Raw genomic sequence first — 19,747 nt, forward strand, 5'->3', positions numbered from 1 at the left:
AAACTGAGCACATTGTCCAAATGCTTTTTGAATTCCATAAGGCTCAGTGCTGTGACCCACTCACTGGGGAGCCTGTTCCATGGCACAGCCACCCTCTCGGTGAAGAGCTGTTTCTTTACATCTTTTTCAACATCATATGTAAATTAGTATAGTGTGCTAGTTTACCATCCCATTCAGTTTTCAGGTGTGCCCTCAGCAGCCAATTGTTTCTTCGCATGCATTTGTTTTTCTTTTCCTAGTAGTACGTTTTTGGCTTTATTTATGTACAAGATTTTGTTTTTCTTCCTCTTCTCTGCACTAAAACACAGCCACTTACTATAAATCAATAACCTAAATTTTTGATCTCCTGAAACAGCACTCAAATCTCGTTACCATCTCATAAAAAAAAGAAACGAACAGGTCTATAAGTTAGCATCTTCCTCAGTTTGTAGCCCTAAAAATCAAATATTTTTATTTTTAGTATATAAATTTTGGGGTGTATTTGTATATGCTTTTATATGTCTTCTTACATGTCTAATACGAAAAAAACAAACCAGGATATATGCTATTGTTTCAAAAATGAAAATATTTTTACTCTCAGAAATGTAACACACAGCCACAACATCTGAGTACAAAAGGTTATAAAAATGCCAAGGTTAGTTACCAGGACAGAGAATCTGGAGATGATCACAGGATTTTTTTTCTAAAAATGTTCTTTACTGTCTAAGAAATTGAACCTTTGCAAATTTATGTTCATATTGTATAAAGGAACTGTAAAAGCATCTTAAAGTAATGAAGCCAAAAAGCCGAATGGTTTTAAGTGAAATAGAAACTTGCATAGGCTACAAAACTTGGATTTTCAGGGCGTGAACACATCAGTCATAAGTTATAGTCAAAATGCAAAAATACACAGAAAAAACATTAAGGCTGTTAGTACTAGGATGTAGGCTTAGGAAATGCTTCTGCTTGACAGAGATTGCGTGTAAGTCAGTGGTGTTTATTGTATGGTCCATTGACATGTTCACAATGTCAGCTTGCAGCCCTATTCTGTTGAAAGGCAGATGGTCTTGAAAAGCTCAAGTTCTGCAGCTAGGAGAGTTTTCAAAAAAGTACTTTGAAGATCACAGTTATTTCTGTCTTCCTCCTTTACTATCCTGAAATGCTTATGGGATCTAGTCTAGTGTCTGATTTTTCAGTTGAGTACACTACAGTTCGTAAAAAATCAATTGGATATTGGGAGAATGTGTTTCTGGGATAAGGAATGCAAAAATTATTTATTTATTTATTTTTAATCAGAGGGCTGAGACTAAATACCCAGTGATCAGAAGATGGAAAGATTCTAATTTGGTTGAGAAGTTGGTGGGAAAATCCTTGAAGACAGAAAAGGGTATTTTCTTACTTGGGTTTACAGCTGAAAACCTGAAAGTGTAGATGGAAGATGTGATAATCTCTTCATTAGGATGTAGATAAGGAATGCTGCAAACAAGGTGCAAGAAACATGAAAGGGAGAGGCATCTCCAGTTAGCAAAGTGTGTTGAAGATACAAAAGGCATCGGAAGAAGGTTGTTGAGTTTTCTTTATTAAGATATCAGACAGTCTTTGATCCTTGATGAATGTGAAGGAGCAGGAGGAGAAGGGCTGTCTCCCTTTTGTAGTGTTACTGTTACTGCTCCATGCTCTTGTGTTGTGACATCTATGCCATTTCCTTGCCATCTGCAGCACACTGACACCTTGGGGAGTCCCTAGGTTACCATTAGTATCAAAAATCACCCAAATGTGGCACGTATGGGGTAATTTTCCCTTTTCTTGGGTGAGTGGTGTCATTGTAGTACAATCTGTAAAGCAGAGCTCCAAGAGCTTCATCCCAGTGTGCCTGAACACACCTGGCACAATCATAGCTAAGAAACAGAACTTGCAGGCAATGTTTTAAGTCAAATATTAGCTCTGTGGTATTGTAGCCTGTCTCTCACACCAACTTTGCAGAATATTTGGATGTTTATACTACAGCAAAAGATTTTTACTAAAGTTTTCATACTTCCAACAAGAATTGAAAAGAAGGCAGGTTTCAAATTAAATGACAGTCAACATTGAAAGAGGACGACAGACTGTGTAAGTTATGAATGATTACTAACCTTTCTGTGTCTATAAAGTGACATTTCACAAATTTAGTACATATTGCTCTTGGAAATAGCTGCATGATAATGTCTATTCAGAATGGAAGGGATTCCTCTAGTGAAGCTAAGGGATTAATGCCAGGGACATATTTGGCCTAATTTGTTCAGGCAAAGTTAGCATATAGGTGCTGAACTCAAAGAAGAAATTTTAGCATGTGAATATAAATTATGTTTTATAAAAACTATCAAATATATTTTCCATGAGTGCACTTTAGCAAGAACATTTGAACTAGCTCCTACTATTTATGAATTCTCTTTGTTAGAACTAATTCTTCAAAATAACTTTCTTTAATTTTTATTTAATTATCTTTCCTATGTGAGAAATACTCATTTTCACCTTTAATCCTGTTGTACCAGTAATCACTGTAATGATTATAGTCTGTATTCACAACAAATCTCACAAATTCCTTTCCGGGTGGAAAGCACAAAATGGACTTGTACTCCATGTGTAAAACATCAGCACTTGGAAGAATATAAAGTCCATTTTGCCTATTAATAATGCTAAAGCTTTCCTAGTAAGGACAGAATATGGAGATAGCAGTAGAAGGCATTTTTGTTCCTTCTATCGGATTTACTCTTTCTTGGCATACTCTAATCTTAATTACATCTCATGATACCTGTTTTTTTAAAAAAACATAAGCACAAAGTTAGAGTTCTGTAGCTTCCCTTTTATTTTTTTCCCACAGTGAAAAAATCCATTGGAGAGTAATAGGCATTTTTTATCGTTTTTGTCTGATAACCAGATTTTCATTAGTGGCACTTAATCACTGATTTTTACCTGTTTATTTTATTATTTTATTTTATTTTATTTTATTTTATTTTATTTTATTTTATTTTATTTTATTTTATTTTATTTTATTTTATTTTATTTTATTTTATTTTTTATGTGAGTTTGTCTGGATAAAGCACTTTAAAAAAAAATAAAAATTATGTACAGTCCAACTCAACCCTTCAAAATATTTCTCCTTTTTCTATTAATAGACATTTCAAATGCAATTATTTCTCTGTAGAGTAGAAAGAGTCATTAAGAAAATGCAGTGATTATGTTGTTGGATTCCAAGGAATCTAAAACAACAACAACAAAGTTGAAAGTAGTGAGCTTGAACAACCCATGCCTCACATATTCCGAGCCTGAACATTGGTTCATGTATACTTCAGGAATTTTGGTGCCTGTACTTGAGATACCCCTACAGACCACTTGCAGCCTAGCATTGTCTTAAGGAGAGGTCAGCCTGAAAGGTGCTGTACAGTGTATCACAGTATTGGGGCAGACACGAAGGAAGATGACTGTGAAGTTTGTGCTGTACTCAAAGGTCTGGGAGAACTGTGACTGAAAAACAAAGCTTCGTTTAATTAAATATTGTGTAAGGGCTCATCCTGATATTCCAAAAACCCCTATACACAACAAACACACACAAAAAAATAAAATGTACAAAATGTGGAGCAAGCTGCACTGCATGCATAATGATGTTTACAGCTGAGAATAGGAGCAGGCTTAATTTCCTTGAATTTTAGTTCTCTAAAAACTAAACAGCTAGTCCAACTCTCCCATTTGGTTTCATTGTGCACTCATTGCCACCTCTAGGTAATTCAAGATAAGTGCTGTCTGAGACAGATGATACAGGTCACCCGTTGACAATGGTTTTCTCTTTATGCATTATAAAAGGAATATAGACACCTTAAACTATCTTCTTAATTTTTAATTAGTTAACATTAGTGGGGATGTGTTAGACTGACTTCCCTAACAATGTAGTATCTGAATTCTACTCTTTCCTTCTCTGTCCCATAGAAGTTTAGGAGTGGGTTGATAAATTATGTCAGCTGTAGTTTCAACAAAATTGTGTGTATAGGAAAAAAATAATTATAAAAGTTTTTCATTGTGCATAAACACCTTGTCTAGAATAATAAAAATAGTTATTTTCTTCAATTTATGTAGTTACTCTTGAGTTGTTTCTTTTCGTTAATTCATTATGAATATTTTACTTGATTGTCTGAGAGTAGGTCTGCAAGCTTTTGCAAAAGACAAAAGACCATATAACAGAGAAACATTTCTTGGTGTTAATAATAAGTATGGCTAGTTCTAATTTGGCAGTTTGATCACAATTTTTCATTGTCTCATATTCAACCAAACAACTGTTGGTGCAGTATAATGGAATTAACCTAATGAATGCTTCTAAGAGTTGCAGATTTGATTGCCATTCTGTGGCCTTGTACTGGCATGATCTCTTTCATTATTATTTCTAATAAATATATTAAATTACATCTAGGATGAACTTTCAAATATGATATGGGAAAGGAAAATCTCTTCATACAATATACATGTTGAATATTTCTTCACAGTTTGGTAATTCTGAGTATGCAAATAGTTTAAAATAAAAGGAACACTGCAATGATTCCTGTTTTCAAAACTATCTAAGGTTATAACTGCAAGTTATAGGAATGAAAGGAAGATGAAAAGTATGTTTTTTTCCCAGTACATCTTGTCTTTTGAAACATAATTTTTCTAATCATTTATTAACACATTAAATTATGCACTGGGTCTTTTTTTCTCACAATCAAGTAATGGATTTTCACTACATTGCCATTGCGTTCATTGAGCTGTTCAAGCAAAAATTAATTCAATGGCATTGTGGTAGTAGATCAATGTAGCATAAATAAAGGTAGATCAGGAGCAGAATAACGTAACAGAATCTATTCAATTTCAAGATGTTAATCATCTAAAGGAGCTATAACTTTTTTTCTTTTTGAATAGATTATGCAGTAATGGAAGCACATCTGAATATGGAAGTATTATGAAGGATGAACCTTTAACCCTTGATCTGTCTTTCAGAATCAGTCTATCAATATGTGTCAACTTCAAATGAAAGGTTTCAACCATCTATCTCAACCAGCTTTCTAACAGGTTGATAACAGGCAAATCAAATGTACCTAGGTGATTTGGAAATCTGCTACTGGTATATTTCTGAACTAATATTGAAGTATCTTATTAGCAAAATACTATTTTTTTAAACTATTTGATGTCAGGTTTATTTTCCTTCAGTGAATATGTTACCCCTAAGGAGAGGATAGAAGATAGCAACAGTAAATGTCAGCAGTATGAATGAATGACCTTAGATTATTTATGAAGCAAACTATTTTGAGTAATAAATTAATATTTGAATAATAAACAGCTATTGAACAGAACTATTCTAGGATGCTGGGTTTTTTTGGTTGTTGTTGTTTTTTTTAAGATCAGAAATGTCTGCCTTAAAATTCATAAGAACACCAAATCTAATGTCTGCGATGATTAATGCTTTCACAAATCTCATTATCAAAACCAAATTAGTAAATTTGAACTGAGAACTTTAACCCGTGAAATACAGATTTGGACCTACTGAGTAACATGATTATTATTAAAATGAGTTTCCAAAGATAACTGCTATTGTTTTTGTAAGAGCATGTAGTGCAAAAAATAGTAGTGGTCTGTACACTTAAATACTACCCACTTCATTATAAGTCCTCCCTCTGATTTTGTATATTAAAAATCCAATAAGATTTCATAGGAGAACAGACTTTTTTTTTTCTTCTTTTTTCTTTTTCCTTAGGAAGCTAATACCATTTCTTATCAGCAGCTTTGAAAAGATTGGGAATATGAACATGATAAAGTGACAATGCTGCTGGTTATGAGAGCAAAAATTGGAATTGCTTATTTACCAAAAATACTTAAATTCAGTAAATTCAGCAAATGAAGTAAAGTCATGGTATATTATTGTGTAGTACTACCATCCTTCCTGCCAGTGCTTTCCAAGCATTGCTTGTTAAAAAGCAGATTAAGAATTGTCTTTCCTAATGCCAACTTACAGGGAAAAATGTCTGGTATTTTAAATCTTCTGTAGTAGAATTAGTCTTCTCTGTTCTTGAATTTAGATTTTGGCAGCGTATTCACAAAACACCATTTTTCTGAGAGTTTTAAGTTCTTATATGTATTAAGTTCAAGTAAGATACTACTGGTCAGAGAATCTGACACTGGAAATGAGCAAGAGTATCCAGAGCTGCTTTTTGCTGAATGCTTGCATGTGGTGGAGGATGAACATGTCAGAGAATTGCCCTCTAATTTGTACCAGCACAGAGCATAGCATATTGCAAGTACCACTGCACCAAGATCTGCTCAAACACAGAAATGTACCGCAGCCTCTCTCAGAGTGATCATTTACCTGAGGATACCTGCCAAGTCCAGTTTTTTCGGTACTTTCTACTACTGCACGATAGCAGTGCTCTAAGGCTCCTGGGGCTGTGGCTGCAGACTTTTAAATAGAACCTGGGATGTTATTTCATTCCTTTCGTTTTAAGAAGCTGAGTATATATTGTGAAAAAAACTGTTAACTCAAATGTGTACAATACTTGTAAATAGCTAACATTCATATTAACATGAATATTACTCTAAAATCTTTACTAAGCAAAAACATTTCCCATGATCTTAAAGACACTATTTGTAGCTGTGTGAACAGATGTACTGTGAACTCCTGTTTTTGATCTTCTGCTAAATACTCACGCATAGACCACAAAAAGGTTAGTGCATCTCTGCTTCCTCCTTGCTATAGATTATTTTCTTTTAAAAAAAAAAAAAAAAAAAAACTGCCAGCAGTTGGGGTGCACAGTAATGAGAAAAGGCTATAGGAGCTTTTCATTCACTATTCGCTATGAAGTAGCAGTTGCTCTTTTGAGTAGAGACAGAGGTACTTAAGTAAATACAGGTGTTTTGTGAAATGGAGAGCCAGAGGAATTGATTTAACTTCTGGCTTCAGGACTCATATGCTCTGGCAGATGACTTTTTGCCTTAAGCATTCTTCTTCTCTCCCACACAGTACACCTGACCCACACACCCTAAAAATCAGGATAGTGATCTTGCTAACACAAGGTTACATATCCCTAGAGATGTGTTGATTGTCAATTAGTACTTCGTAAAGTACTTTGAGAGGTTCAGATGGAAGTTGGGTGGCACTAATTTGCAGGAAAACAAGCAGAAAAACATACCGCCATGTCTTCCATAATGGATATCATCATAAAGGTTTCACATAATTTTATGTCTAAGATCGTTTACCAAAAGCCCTTGAATTCTAATTACAGTTTGAGAAAATAAATACTATAGTTAGATCGCTACCAAGACATATATCATTTTAATTCTGCATTTCTCTTATGGGAAACCTGTGCTATTCATCTTTCTAATAACTGTGTACAAAAAAAATCCTCTTGAACTTTGTTTCTCCACTTAATTATTCTGCTTGCAAGTTGACCCTCACAGCCTTCTTGCCTTGCCACAATTACAGACATTATTGAAGTAACGTGTTACATTATAACCACTCTTTCTAGCATTTGCACCTATAATTAATTCCAGTGTGATACTCTTTCTTGATGAATATAATGAATGTGAATAAAACAATGTATGAAACAATGTATGTGAATAAAAACAGTTTATCTGGAATATACAGTATGAATAGATAAACTATTAGTTGCTTTGAGTTTAGAATTCAGAGCTTAGTCGTAACTGTTCTGTTTTTTACGCAGGTGATAGATGTGAAGCAAATATAGATGAATGTATTTCTGTTCCTTGCCTAAACAATGGAAGTTGCATCGATGACATCAGTTCCTATACGTGTCACTGTAGGAGAGGTTTCATTGGAACAAACTGCGAGATAAATGTTAATGAATGCTTGCCAGATCCTTGTCTTCATGGAAGGTGGCTATTTTTATTTAATTATTATTATCTCCAAGATAATGTACTTAAATAGCAATATTTAAGATTTAATGACATAAGAAGGGTGATAAATACTTTTTAAATTATTTTCTTCCATAAAATAAGAGTACAATCACACTTAAAGATGACAGATGTTGCCTGTTAAAGCTAATGTAATACACTGTAAAATTGTCTTAGTCCCTCTTTTACTTGTGTTCATTATCATAAACTGGTTTTCAGTAAATGTGGATTAATTAGATTTTAATATACTTAAAAGCAAATCTTTATTACATCCAACAGGTTGAAATCGGAAGGGGTCTTCTAATACGAGAATCAGTATTCTTGTAAAACCCCTTAGCACCAGTAATAGGCACATTTGAAACTGTAACTAGGAAAACTAATGAAAAATTCCATGGATTTCAGAAGTTTGCATCAGACCACTAATTCAAAATGTATAGAATGGTACTGTAAATGCTGAACCTATAATTAGACAGCTTCATCTGAATAATACTGTTTTGTATTTCAGATGTATAGATCTCATTGATGGATATCAATGCTCTTGTGAAGCAGGATGGACCAGCACAAGATGTGAGATAAATATTAATGTAAGTCATCAAATCTTACTTTAATTATAGGGGAAAGGGTAATGTGCCACTCGAAACTCACTTTTAGAATATAACTTCTGAATGTGTCAGTATATTGAAAATGCATGACAAATTCAGTTGTTTCAAATCCATTCTGAAAAGCTCATTATTGTTACTCAAATGAAACTGCATTTAAAAGAAAATTGAGAAAATGTCTAAAGAACTTTAAACTGTGAGTAATAAATCTGAAAAGCCACAGCAAACTAAGCCAGCATTCTCTGAAAATAATTTATACTTTCAGTTTGGTATGGTAATATAAAACTATCTTACATTGCTAAGCCCATGTGCTGTAGCTTAACTGTATAGTTAAATATTAAAGCCCAAGATGCAATTTTCTATACGGAAAGTTGGCATGACTTATGTTTAGGATTTCAAGTTCCATATAATTATAGAATTCCGTGCATATAAAATACATTATCTGGCATATAAAATACATTATTTGTTTCCTCGTGTTAAGGGAAAGAATGTATTTGAGTTATCATGAGGAAGGTAAGTGTATATTCATGTCTGTGCCATGAAGATTCCAGTGGTCAGCAAACAAGTTTGTAGAAGATCTTTGCATCTGGTGTAACAATAAACAGCCCTTAGACAGTTGGCTGCAGTTTGGAGGAAGTATTACATTAATTCGGACTTTTTCAGGTTTTGTGCCAGAGTTTAATCAGATTACGGTATCTGGACATTTTGAATGTATTTCTTCTCACAAGAAAGTCTGTCTTGAGGACTGCCTCCCTTTTGGGCTATCTGACTTGTAAAATTGTGCTTCTGAATTGCTAAAAATATATCCGAAAATGTTATCTAAACCTTTTTTTTTTAGCTTATTTATCCGTGTAGGGACCATTCATGTTAAATACAGCTAAAAAGTATCAGACAACTAAAATGCCCTATATTACATGAAGGAAGTGTGGTCTATAACTTTGCTGTTGAAAATGCATGGTGGTGTCACACCAGGAGTAAGTGTAGCTGGAATCCTATCTTCCAACTTCCATTATAGAAAGAAAAAATAAGTAATTCAGTTCAGCAGAGTGTGCATTGTGATAATGATATTGCAGATCTATATGATTATCAGTTCTTGCCAATGCTAATACAGCATACTCTTGGGTAATATTTTCTCTGGCAACATCCATAATTTAAGCTTTCCTCCATTTTGAGAGAATAAGACACTAAATGACCTGTAGACAATTGCATAAAATCATATTCAAAAGATATCCACATTTCATACTGATATGTTTGAAAATGTATAGATTAGAAATTCAGAGGAAGAAACAATATACATATACATTTGACAGATAAGTCTGTCAGAGTGATGGCTTCATTCTATTTGCATGCACTGTGCTTCCCAGATTAGACTGTGCTGCAGGTGTCATATTTTTAAAGGCTCTAATACTGCATTCATCCTGCTCAGACATATATCATGCCTATCCAAGTCTTACAGAGATCAACAAGGCTTTCTGACTGTGTAGGGGTGTACACATCTAGATAATGATGCTAGAATGGTGCTCTAAAATAGTTTTTCTCTGGATTAACATCAGCCAGATTCTTTGTTTGAAAAAGAACAATCAGGAATAAATATGTAAATTCTATTTTCTTCTCTTGATGTATATCTTTGTATTAAGGTATATGCAACTCTATTGAGTGTAGGTAGCAAGGTTTTACTTTTGGTTTTGGGGGGGCTGCAGATGTGGTCTCTGTGGCAGAAGCCAGGGGTTGCCCTGTGAATGACGCAGATGGTTCTAGCCAGCTCCAGTGGATCCACCGCAGGGCACATATGAGCCCATCAGCCAAGCTGGTGACACATCTGTAGAAATACAATTTAAAAGTGTTAAAGTAGCAGTGCAGCAGAGAGAGCGATGAAAAAAAAAAATGAGAAATGTTCCTGAGAACACCAAGATTAGAGAAAGAGGAGGAGGTGCTCGAGGTTCTCCAGGTGCCAGAGCAGAGCAGCCTATGGAGAGGGTCACGGTGGAACAGTTATTTCCCTAAAGCCCATGGAGGGGACCACTCTGAAGCAGATACCCACACTGCAGTCCTGTGGAGGACCCCACATCACAGAAGGTGGACAAGCCCTGAGGGAAACATACCCCGCCTCGTTTCCTGCATGCTACTCAGGGTGGGAGGAGGAGGAGGTAGAAGAGTGGGAAATGAAGGTGTAAAGTTAAGCCTGGTAAGAAGGGGTTGGAGGGAAGGTGTTTTTAGTTGTTGTTTTTTTTCCTCACCATCTTACTCTAATTGGCAGAAAGTTAAATATTTTCTCCAAGCTGAGTCAGTTTTGCTCATGATAGTAATTGATCAGTGATCTCCTTGTCTTTATCTTCAACCCATGATATTTTTCATGTTATTTTCTCTACCTGTCCCATTTAGGAGTGGGAATGAGAGAGCGGATGAGTGGGCATCAGGCAGCCAGGGGCGATTAGCAAGTAAGCTGATTAAAATAGCCCATATGTTTGTGTTTTTATATATATTTCCTTTGAGATAATAGGGTATTTTTCCTCTTGGATTTTTTTTTTATCCTTTACATATGTTTGAAATATAGTTCACAAGGAAATGCACTTCAAGGCTTTCTCAGATTGTCTAACACCTCATGAAAAAAATAAACACTTTATAACTTACAACCTCTAACCTTTGCATATGAAATGCGTAGTATGGATGTAGGAACTTCCATTTCTATTATAGTTGTCATTATTTTTTGTTGCACAGAATTCATGCAAGAAAGAGAAAAATCTACCAACAGAGGTAAACAGATGGCTAATACTAGACTATTATTGATACACATCCTTTCTAATTTATTTTGGCTGCTTTGTGGTAGTGACAGTCATTGGCAATTATGTTTCTTCCATGCTTAGCTAATGCATGGTCATAATGCTGTCTCATGCTGTCAGAAAGGGTAAGAAAAAGTGTTTTGTGTCCTTACACAGTAGGATATGCAGCATGTAGGTGCTCTTGCTTGTATCTGGTAAAAGGTTGTGATCAGACTATGTGGGAAAATAAATAGATTATTCAGTTAGAACAGATGGGTGGGAGTGAGGACTACATCCTACAATTGCTTTCTTTTGTCTGACTTTGCTAATCTTTTTTTCTCTGTTTTCATAAAAGATAGAAAAAAATAGGGAAATCAGGAAAAACAACTGATTTTGTATACAGAGACACCTCAGCTGATGTTCATGTGGAGACACAGAGCAGTATTCTGACAGTCCAAGCAGATAAGCAATTATTCACTAGGACTTGCCAGATTGCACAGAAGACATGAGACTTGACAGCTATTAATTATGTGTGATTTGGAGTTGGGAAGAACAGTAGGATTCAGCTTGCCTAACTTGAGGTGTCTTTGTGAAAGCTAGTTGTCTGTGTACTTACAGTCAATGAAAATGTGAATATTGAGCGAAGTCTACAGAGCTGTTCAGCTGATTTTGAAAGAGAGATCTGCATTTCATTAGTGAGTCCATACTCCACTGGCTAATGACTGGTTCTTAACCATCTAACCATAGGTAAGCCAGAGAGAAGGATTGCCTCCTCAGATCTCTTTGTATGTGTGTAGCATGTACTTGTAGGACAACTGTTGGTGAACATAGGGAGAAGCCTCCACAAGCTGGATGTTACAGTGTGTGCATGTGTTGGACTTCATTACGCTATTTAGTATTTTCTAGTTATTGCTAATTAGTATAAAAAAGGGTTGAGTAAGGTAAGTAGTTTCTTCAAAGGAGCTAACATAATGTAATAGATCTCTTAATGTAAGAGAGGCTGAACTGGTGATTCTCTTAAATGGAGATGTAATAGAGGAATACAGAATAGAAATTAGAACAGTAAAGAGTAATGGAGAAGTAGAGAAATGGATGAGACCTACAAGAATATTGCAGAGTTGTTTTGCCTCCAAAGTAATAAAAACCCTCTGCTTCTATAGAATACAGAAACCTTAGGACCTTCTCTGACAGGCAGATATCTGATCTCTTACATAAGAAAAGTTTGTTAGTTTATATCACAGCATACTCTTGCATTGAGGAAGTTCTAGCAACAGAAAATACGTTAAAAAATAGGACTGTTCAAATAGTAGATACATAGGCAGCTAGAAGCCTTGGATATAAATTATCAGTATGTCTAGAGACATTACTTCGCGAAGGATCTGAGACGTGTGGCCTGTGTTGAAAACCAGTAATGGAGAAAAGTGTGGGAAGGGTGCTACTAAATCTTTAAATTCAGGCTGAGCAGCAAACTGAAGTCTGGGACATGCTTCTAGCTTTTGTTAAAAGGCTGCCAGTTCTGCATGAGACCTGAGACAGATGGAGATTTGGCCCCAGTACAGGAGTAATATGATGGTGCAGACAAAAGAAACTCAAAGACATTTGAAAATGGAAAACCTTTTGAAATTGGAGGAACTTGGACAAGAATGGATTGCACCTTTATCATTATGGAATCAGGTTATTGAATGAAAATAAAAATTGTTATACGGGAGTCTTGAAACTAGACGCTTAGGAAATGCTGACAGGTATAAAAGAGAACTGTTGAAGAGTGACAATTTTTTTTTAAATATGAATGGAACTAATGCGCAGTATGCTTCTGAAAAGACGAACATCGTACTCAAGACATGTTAATGACAGAGCTGCTGTCTATTAGTGACTGTGGCAGAGTTAGGTATATGAATGTAGTATGAGAGAGCATGCCAAATAAATATAGCAGAGGGACATTCGACTTCAGGAAAGGAGACTCTGTAGAAATGAGGCATGTAATTGTCAGGTGATTTAAGAGGAGAAAACTAAATCCACAAGAAACCTACAAGCAGCCTAGGGGCTATTAACAAATAATGCGTTAAAAGCCCAGCTAAAATGTGTTTCACAATTCAAGAACACAAAGTGGTCTAAAACCCCTGAATGAATTAATGGGAAACTTAAGAAGGCTGCCACAGGGGTTTTAACTCGTATTTTAACAAACAGAAAGCTTGCCCAAATGAGGAAAACAGAGAAGTTCATAAGACATTAGTTTAAATGTTAGCTGAAAGTTCAAAAACCTGAAAAATAAATTGAAATGTCCCTTGTTAAAGAATATTCTTGTAAAAAGCTCTTTACATTTATCAAAGCCAGGAAGCCAGGTTGGGAACTGGTGAGATTGCCTGGGGCAAAGGCTAAAGGTAGGCACTCAAACAGCATAAGGTCATAGCACAAAGAAGCTCATTGAATTCTTTGGAATGGTCCTTACTACTGAAGATGCTAGGGAGGTTCCCACACCTGACACTTGCTAGCTGAATTTGAAGCAAGTACTCAGGAACTACCAAGCAGAATACATAAGCAAGGCATACGTGAGTCATCCTGAGCAAATGGCATTAACCCAAGATTTCCAAAGGAAGTCAGAAGTGAAATTGTTGACATGCTTGCCAAGGTGTGTAATGTATTATAACAAACAGAAACCCAGGAGATTTCCACTGTAATCCCATCTACTAAACTATGTGCTTCTTATGCTATTGTAAAAACTAATTACTGTGTGCAATTTTATAAGATTTTACAAGAAAAATAGATTCCACAGAAGAAAATAAAAAGGTCTTACAGTAAGTTTGTAACTTGATATGACTCTGATGGCATACTGAGCCAAGGCTGTGAACATTTGTTTGAGCTTTGAAATTATACTTAGTAACTTTTGATGACGATTTTGCTGTTTTGTGAATTACATCTTTTCAATTATAATTAGTTAAATCATCGGTCCATTAATTGATAGATTATTAATATATTCTGCTAATGAGCAAAGACAAAAAAATAGAAGTAGAGAGCAGTGTAAGTAAATACAAATTAAGAAGACTAAAATAAATTAGTGGAATAGAAAAAAGCCAGAAAGTTTGAACTGTGAATTGTGATTTTTGTATAAACAAAACAAAGATGACTTATGTTTGCCAACAACAAATTCAATTAACATTGCAAAAGGCTACTTCAGACTCAGAAGTTCTGGCAGTCTATAAAACTATCCCCAACTTTCCTATGGGATGTATAATTCAATTAGTTTATGTAAAGCTCACTAATAAATCATCCTATATATACCCAGCTGGAGAACTTATAGGGAAATAAGTTGTTTTCTCACAATTCCCTGTGGGTATCTGAATTTACATTCTGTCAAAGCAACTGCAATAACTGCATGAAATCTAAGTGCCCTTGGATATCCTTAAAAAATCAAACCTTCTCAAGTTTAAGTACTGTGAGAATAAATTCCCTTTTAAAATACTGGGTATAGCTGTACTATTTGGGTGGCAGCAGCAAAATAAAACTTCTTTCGGATATAGGCAAAAAGTAGGTTTATATGCTCAAGGGTAAGACCACATATTTGCACTGGAAATCACACAAATGACACTCCCATCTAATTTTACAGAAATGGTAATTTGTGGCTAGTTTTCTTGGTTTGAATTTGATGACTTCCGCATTAACTTTATCAGAGGGAATTGTTATTATGTGAACACATAAACACTTCTACATGTTCTTGTTTACAATATTATGCAATAATTGATAATCATTAGTTAGCATTTATCAATAAGTATTTGGTAGAATGGGGCTCGTATACATTGGTTAGTACAAGTTATTTATTCTGTCCAGAATTATCTTACTAATGTAGCTTTTATCACTGTGATTGTACTTTTAAAAACTCAGAAGAAGGAATAATTGTATGAAATACAACTTAAAAGCATTCTTTAAAATTTTATTATTTTTTTTTTAGTTTTAAATTTTAAAAGGAATCATGAGTAGCAATCACATACTTGCAAGATTAATCAGGAGGAGCAAGCATAATTTCAAGAGTGCGTATAAGCAGTAATCAAATCATCTCTATATAAAAAAAAATGACCAAAATTTGAGCCTCTTGCATATCAGACATTAAAAAGGCTATTATTCCTTTCCTAATCTCCAGACTCAGTTTCTTGCACTTGCTGTAGACATGAATGAATAAATAATGTGCTTTAAAGCTGTGTAGTCAATGCATTGTTGTTTCTCTCCTCAGGAATGTGAATCTGTTCCCTGCATTAATGGAGGTTCTTGTCAAGATTTGGTTAATGCATTTGTTTGCGTTTGCCTGAGTGGATACACTGGCAAGTTCTGTGAAGTTGATATTGATGTTTGCAGTGAACCTATGCTGAGCTCAGTTTTGTGTCACAATGGAGGTGTATGTGCTGATGGTCCTGGAAGAACTTTTCACTGCAGGTTAGTAAGAATACTGCCATTTAACTGTTCTAGTTAATAAACATCGATTTGCTAAGATTTCAGGGCAGTGTTGCTCTGTGCACTCTAAGAACACAATTGGATTTGATACCACTTAAGGGACTTGGCAGACTGAAAATGTTATAAAATAATCAGAGTTAATTATTGCAGTTTGCTGATGTGGCCACATTTCACTTCAGACTTCTTGTAACTCAGAAAAACATCACTTTTTAATATTGAAGCTCTTAAGAATTGAGAAAATTAATGCAAATGCTTAGTCTGGTGCTCAAAAATATTATTTTAAGCTATTCATTGTTTAACATCAGGCCCTTTATTTTTATCTTCTAGTTATCTTCTGCAATATCATCTTCTAGTCCTTTTCAGAATTACATGTGGAAACTTAAAGCATAAACAGAGCCTAAAAATTGAAAATTCAGTGTTTAAAGATACATATATGCTCCTGTGTTTTGTACTCAGAGCTATTAATTTGCAAATTTACATAGCAGATAGTTCGTGTTATTATCTGTGCACAGTCATGTGTCCAAAGAAATCTTCTGTGATCCAGCATCATCATTGCCTGGCTAAATACATATAATCTCATAGTTAAGCACTTCAGTATAGCAAAACCCCCTTAAAATTAAACTACTCCATAGATTGTATACATTATTCTCTACTACATCTAATAAATGCATTAGCTCAGAATTGTTATCTAGGTTCCTGATCCATTACTATACTTGTAGAAATATCAAATACTAAGAAAACACTTTATAAACTTACGTAACAATGAAGCAGAAATATCTTCCATATACAATCATGTGCTCAATATCTGGACTTTATTTTATGTGCAGAAGTGAAGCTTAAGGGTGATAGTTTTATTTAAAAAAAATAACTGCAGATGTTGAGACAATAATAATGATTATTAGTTGGATGTAAGAATTTGTTAGCTTTATAATGTACAGTCAGAGATGAAACTATAAGAAGTGTATAAGAAGTATAAGATGATGCTACATATCTTCATCAGAGTCACCATGGTACTAAAATGAAGCTAAGGTTGAAATGTCATTTCCAACTAACCCTGTAATTTCAAGTCTCTTAGAAAATACGTGAAACTAGTGGAGATATGTTAAAATACCTCAAAGTGTATGAAGCAGTCTTTCTGGGTAACATAGGGGACTGAGTATCTTGCCATGTGAAATCAGCATTACTGGAGAGTAACGTTTTTCATTTTTATTTTGTCATAACGCGGTTTGAAATATGTTCTTTCATTTAGTTTCTCTCTTTTATAAGGTACTTGAACACATTATAGTAGTGTCGGATAAATGTCTAATTGTTCTATTTCCTTACTACGTGCTGCAGTTGTTTTTGACCGCTGTTTCTTGACCAACCGAACTCAGCATTTCCAGTCTTTACTGCACTGTGAGGAGCAATGAGCCGCTCATAATTCTTGTTTTCTAGTCCCTTCACCAGCTTTGTTGATGTTCTCTGCACATGCTCAACCTTGAGCGTGGAGTTATGTAACTGCAGATCCTTCTCGTAGTGAGGGACCCAAAACTGGACAGGATGTTCAAGATGTAGTCTCTCCAATGCCGTGTACAAACCCTTCCCCAGACCTGCTGGCCACACCATTTCTGACACAGGTCAGGATGCCATTGGCCTTCTTGCCCACCTGGGCACACTGATGGCTCATGCTCAGCCAGCTGCCAACCACCACCTCCAGCTCCTTGTCTGCTGGGCAACTTTCCTGCCACTTTTCCCCAAGCCTGTAACACTGCATGGGGTTGTTACTACCCCAGTGCAGAGGACCTGGCACTTAGCCTCGTTGAGTGTCCCGTGATTGGGCTGAGCCCATCGATCCAGCCTCTCCAGATCCCTCTGCAAAGCCTTCCTGTCCTCAAGCAAGTCGAGAGCCCTGCCTAACTTGGTACTATTTGCAAACGTACTGAGGGTGCAACTCAATCCCCTCATCCAGATCACAAAGTTGTTAAACAAAAGTGGCCCCAGTACCAAGCCCTGGGGCACACCACTGGTGACGGGCTGCCAGTAGGACTGAACTCCATTTACTGTGACTCCTTGAGCCCGGCCATCCAGCCCGTTCTTCCCCCACTGAACTGTACACCCGTTGAAGCCATGAGTAGCCAGCTTCTCCAGGAGAATGCTGTAGGAAACAGATTTACTAAACTTCAAACACTTTACTAAAATTGAAGTGAAAAACAGTCACAGCCTTTCCCTCATCTACTAAGTGGATCATCTTGTCATTGAAGGAGATCAGGTTAGTTAAGCAGGACCTGCCTTTTATAAACCCACTGTGTCTGCATTTAATCACTTGATTGTCCCTTATGAGTCATGTGATGGCACTCAAGCTGATCTGCTCCATAACCTTCCCAGATACCAAGGTCAGACTATAATTCCCTGGATCCTCCTTCCTGCCCTTCTTGTAGATTGGAGTCACACTCACTGACCTTCAGTCAAGTGGGACCTCCTCAGTTAGCTAGGACTGCAGGTAAATTATTGAAAGTGGCTTGGTGAGCACTTCCTCCAGAAGTAATGCTTAGTTTTACACACAGTCATTGTTCAGCTCAATTCTTGAACAACAGTCATTCCATGGAGCTGGGCAGGCAGCTAGCCTGTACTGGTGCCTAGGGTTAATTCTGACCAGGTACAGGACTTTGCATTTCCCATTGTATTCAAGCTGTGGGCAAACCTGATTTATACAATGGCATAATGATTCTTTTTCTCCTTCGCTATTCCTCCCCTATTAATTCCTAACACCTTACTGCTTCTACTTCTACCATACACCAAGCTGATACTGTAGTGGAACTATCTACCATAGTTTCAAGGTCACAGACCTGAGTGGTAATGATCATTTCATAGTTCAATATTTTCCACATAAGGTTTCCACCTAAGTGTTGTTTTCTTCTACTCTCTAACACTTTGGATGACTATATTCATATTAAAATCAATAGAATACCAGTCAATGTATTTACAGTAGCCTACAGATGAATTCAACTGAATAGAGTTTATTTAGATTGAGATGAGTTGCTCCTTGGGCTCCCTTGACTATTGCTCATTAGATCTTCATTGCCTATAATCAAAGTTTAGATACCTAACTCTGACTGGATACATATTTGTAGACATTACACTTAAGGTTCATTAACTTTAATTGTATCCTGCCTTAATTATCAAATTCTAAATTAAAACTGTAAGATGAATACTACTAATTTTGAGGGAAAACACTAAATTTGTTCTCCGTTAACACAATTTGTCAAAACTTCGAAGTTGTAATAGAATTTTAGATAGAATACGCTGAAAAATATACTGAGAATTACGTTGAACAAATATATCAGTATGTGCAGCTTTAATCTCTGTTTCTCTTCTGTAGAGTATCTATGATTAGCATGGTGTGCAGGCTTTACCTTTGAGTGGATATCCCGTTCTTAGCAACCTGAGAGTGGATGCACAAATGATAAAAACAATAGTGTATGGTCATTCATGTTTTCATATTGAGAAACAGATTTATTCCTTCCAGTCTGTGGTTCAGTTTCCACTTGGTTTCCTTTGTGTCCTTGTATTAGAAGTTACGAAGTTTCATTAGTGTTCAACAGAATTAACAAGGCAAATGGCCCATGGACTGCCAGGTCGTAATGGTTTCTGTAATTTAACCAAATATTTTCATTGACTGCTGACATCATTTTCCAGAATATGAGAGGAGAAAAGTTTTGTTTTCATACAGTAAAAGTTTTACAAGTATGGCTTTTTAAAGAGTTGTTTTATCAATATAACACTCAACTGTTTCAACCATCTAATTATCCTTTTTCTTTCTACATGCCGCTTTCAGTAGTGTATTGGGCTTTTGTGGCAAGGGCTTAGTAGCCAGGGGCTGCAGGGGAGGCCTCTGTGAGCAGAGCCCAGCAACTGCCCCATGTCAGATCAGAGCCAGCTCCAGCCAGCTCCAAAAGGGACCTGCTGCTGGCCAGGGAGTGATGCTGGGTGGGCCTCTGGGAGAACAGATTGAAGAAAGGGGAAAATCTCCATGCTGTTGCTGATGGCCCAGTGTTCCCTCACATCTAAATATCTTTTTCA

General features: G+C 35.9%; 1 protein-coding gene across 1 annotated transcript in view; it reads left to right on the forward strand.

Moving 5' to 3' along the window:
• Nucleotides 1-19,747, forward strand: part of EYS (eyes shut homolog) — a gene marked incomplete at its 5' end in the record, with an annotated part of 718,160 nt that overhangs the window by 256,543 nt on the left and 441,870 nt on the right. Inside the window, 3 exons of the mRNA XM_082756672.1 lie at nucleotides 7,698-7,869; nucleotides 8,393-8,471; nucleotides 15,471-15,670. Coding sequence (XP_082612798.1) covers nucleotides 7,698-7,869; nucleotides 8,393-8,471; nucleotides 15,471-15,670 — 451 coding nt within the window. The remainder of the gene's footprint in view (nucleotides 1-7,697; nucleotides 7,870-8,392; nucleotides 8,472-15,470; nucleotides 15,671-19,747) is intronic.

This window comes from Aythya marila (genome assembly GCF_965140915.1).
Source record: "Aythya marila genome assembly, chromosome: 3".
Taxonomy (NCBI): Eukaryota; Metazoa; Chordata; class Aves; order Anseriformes; family Anatidae; genus Aythya; species Aythya marila.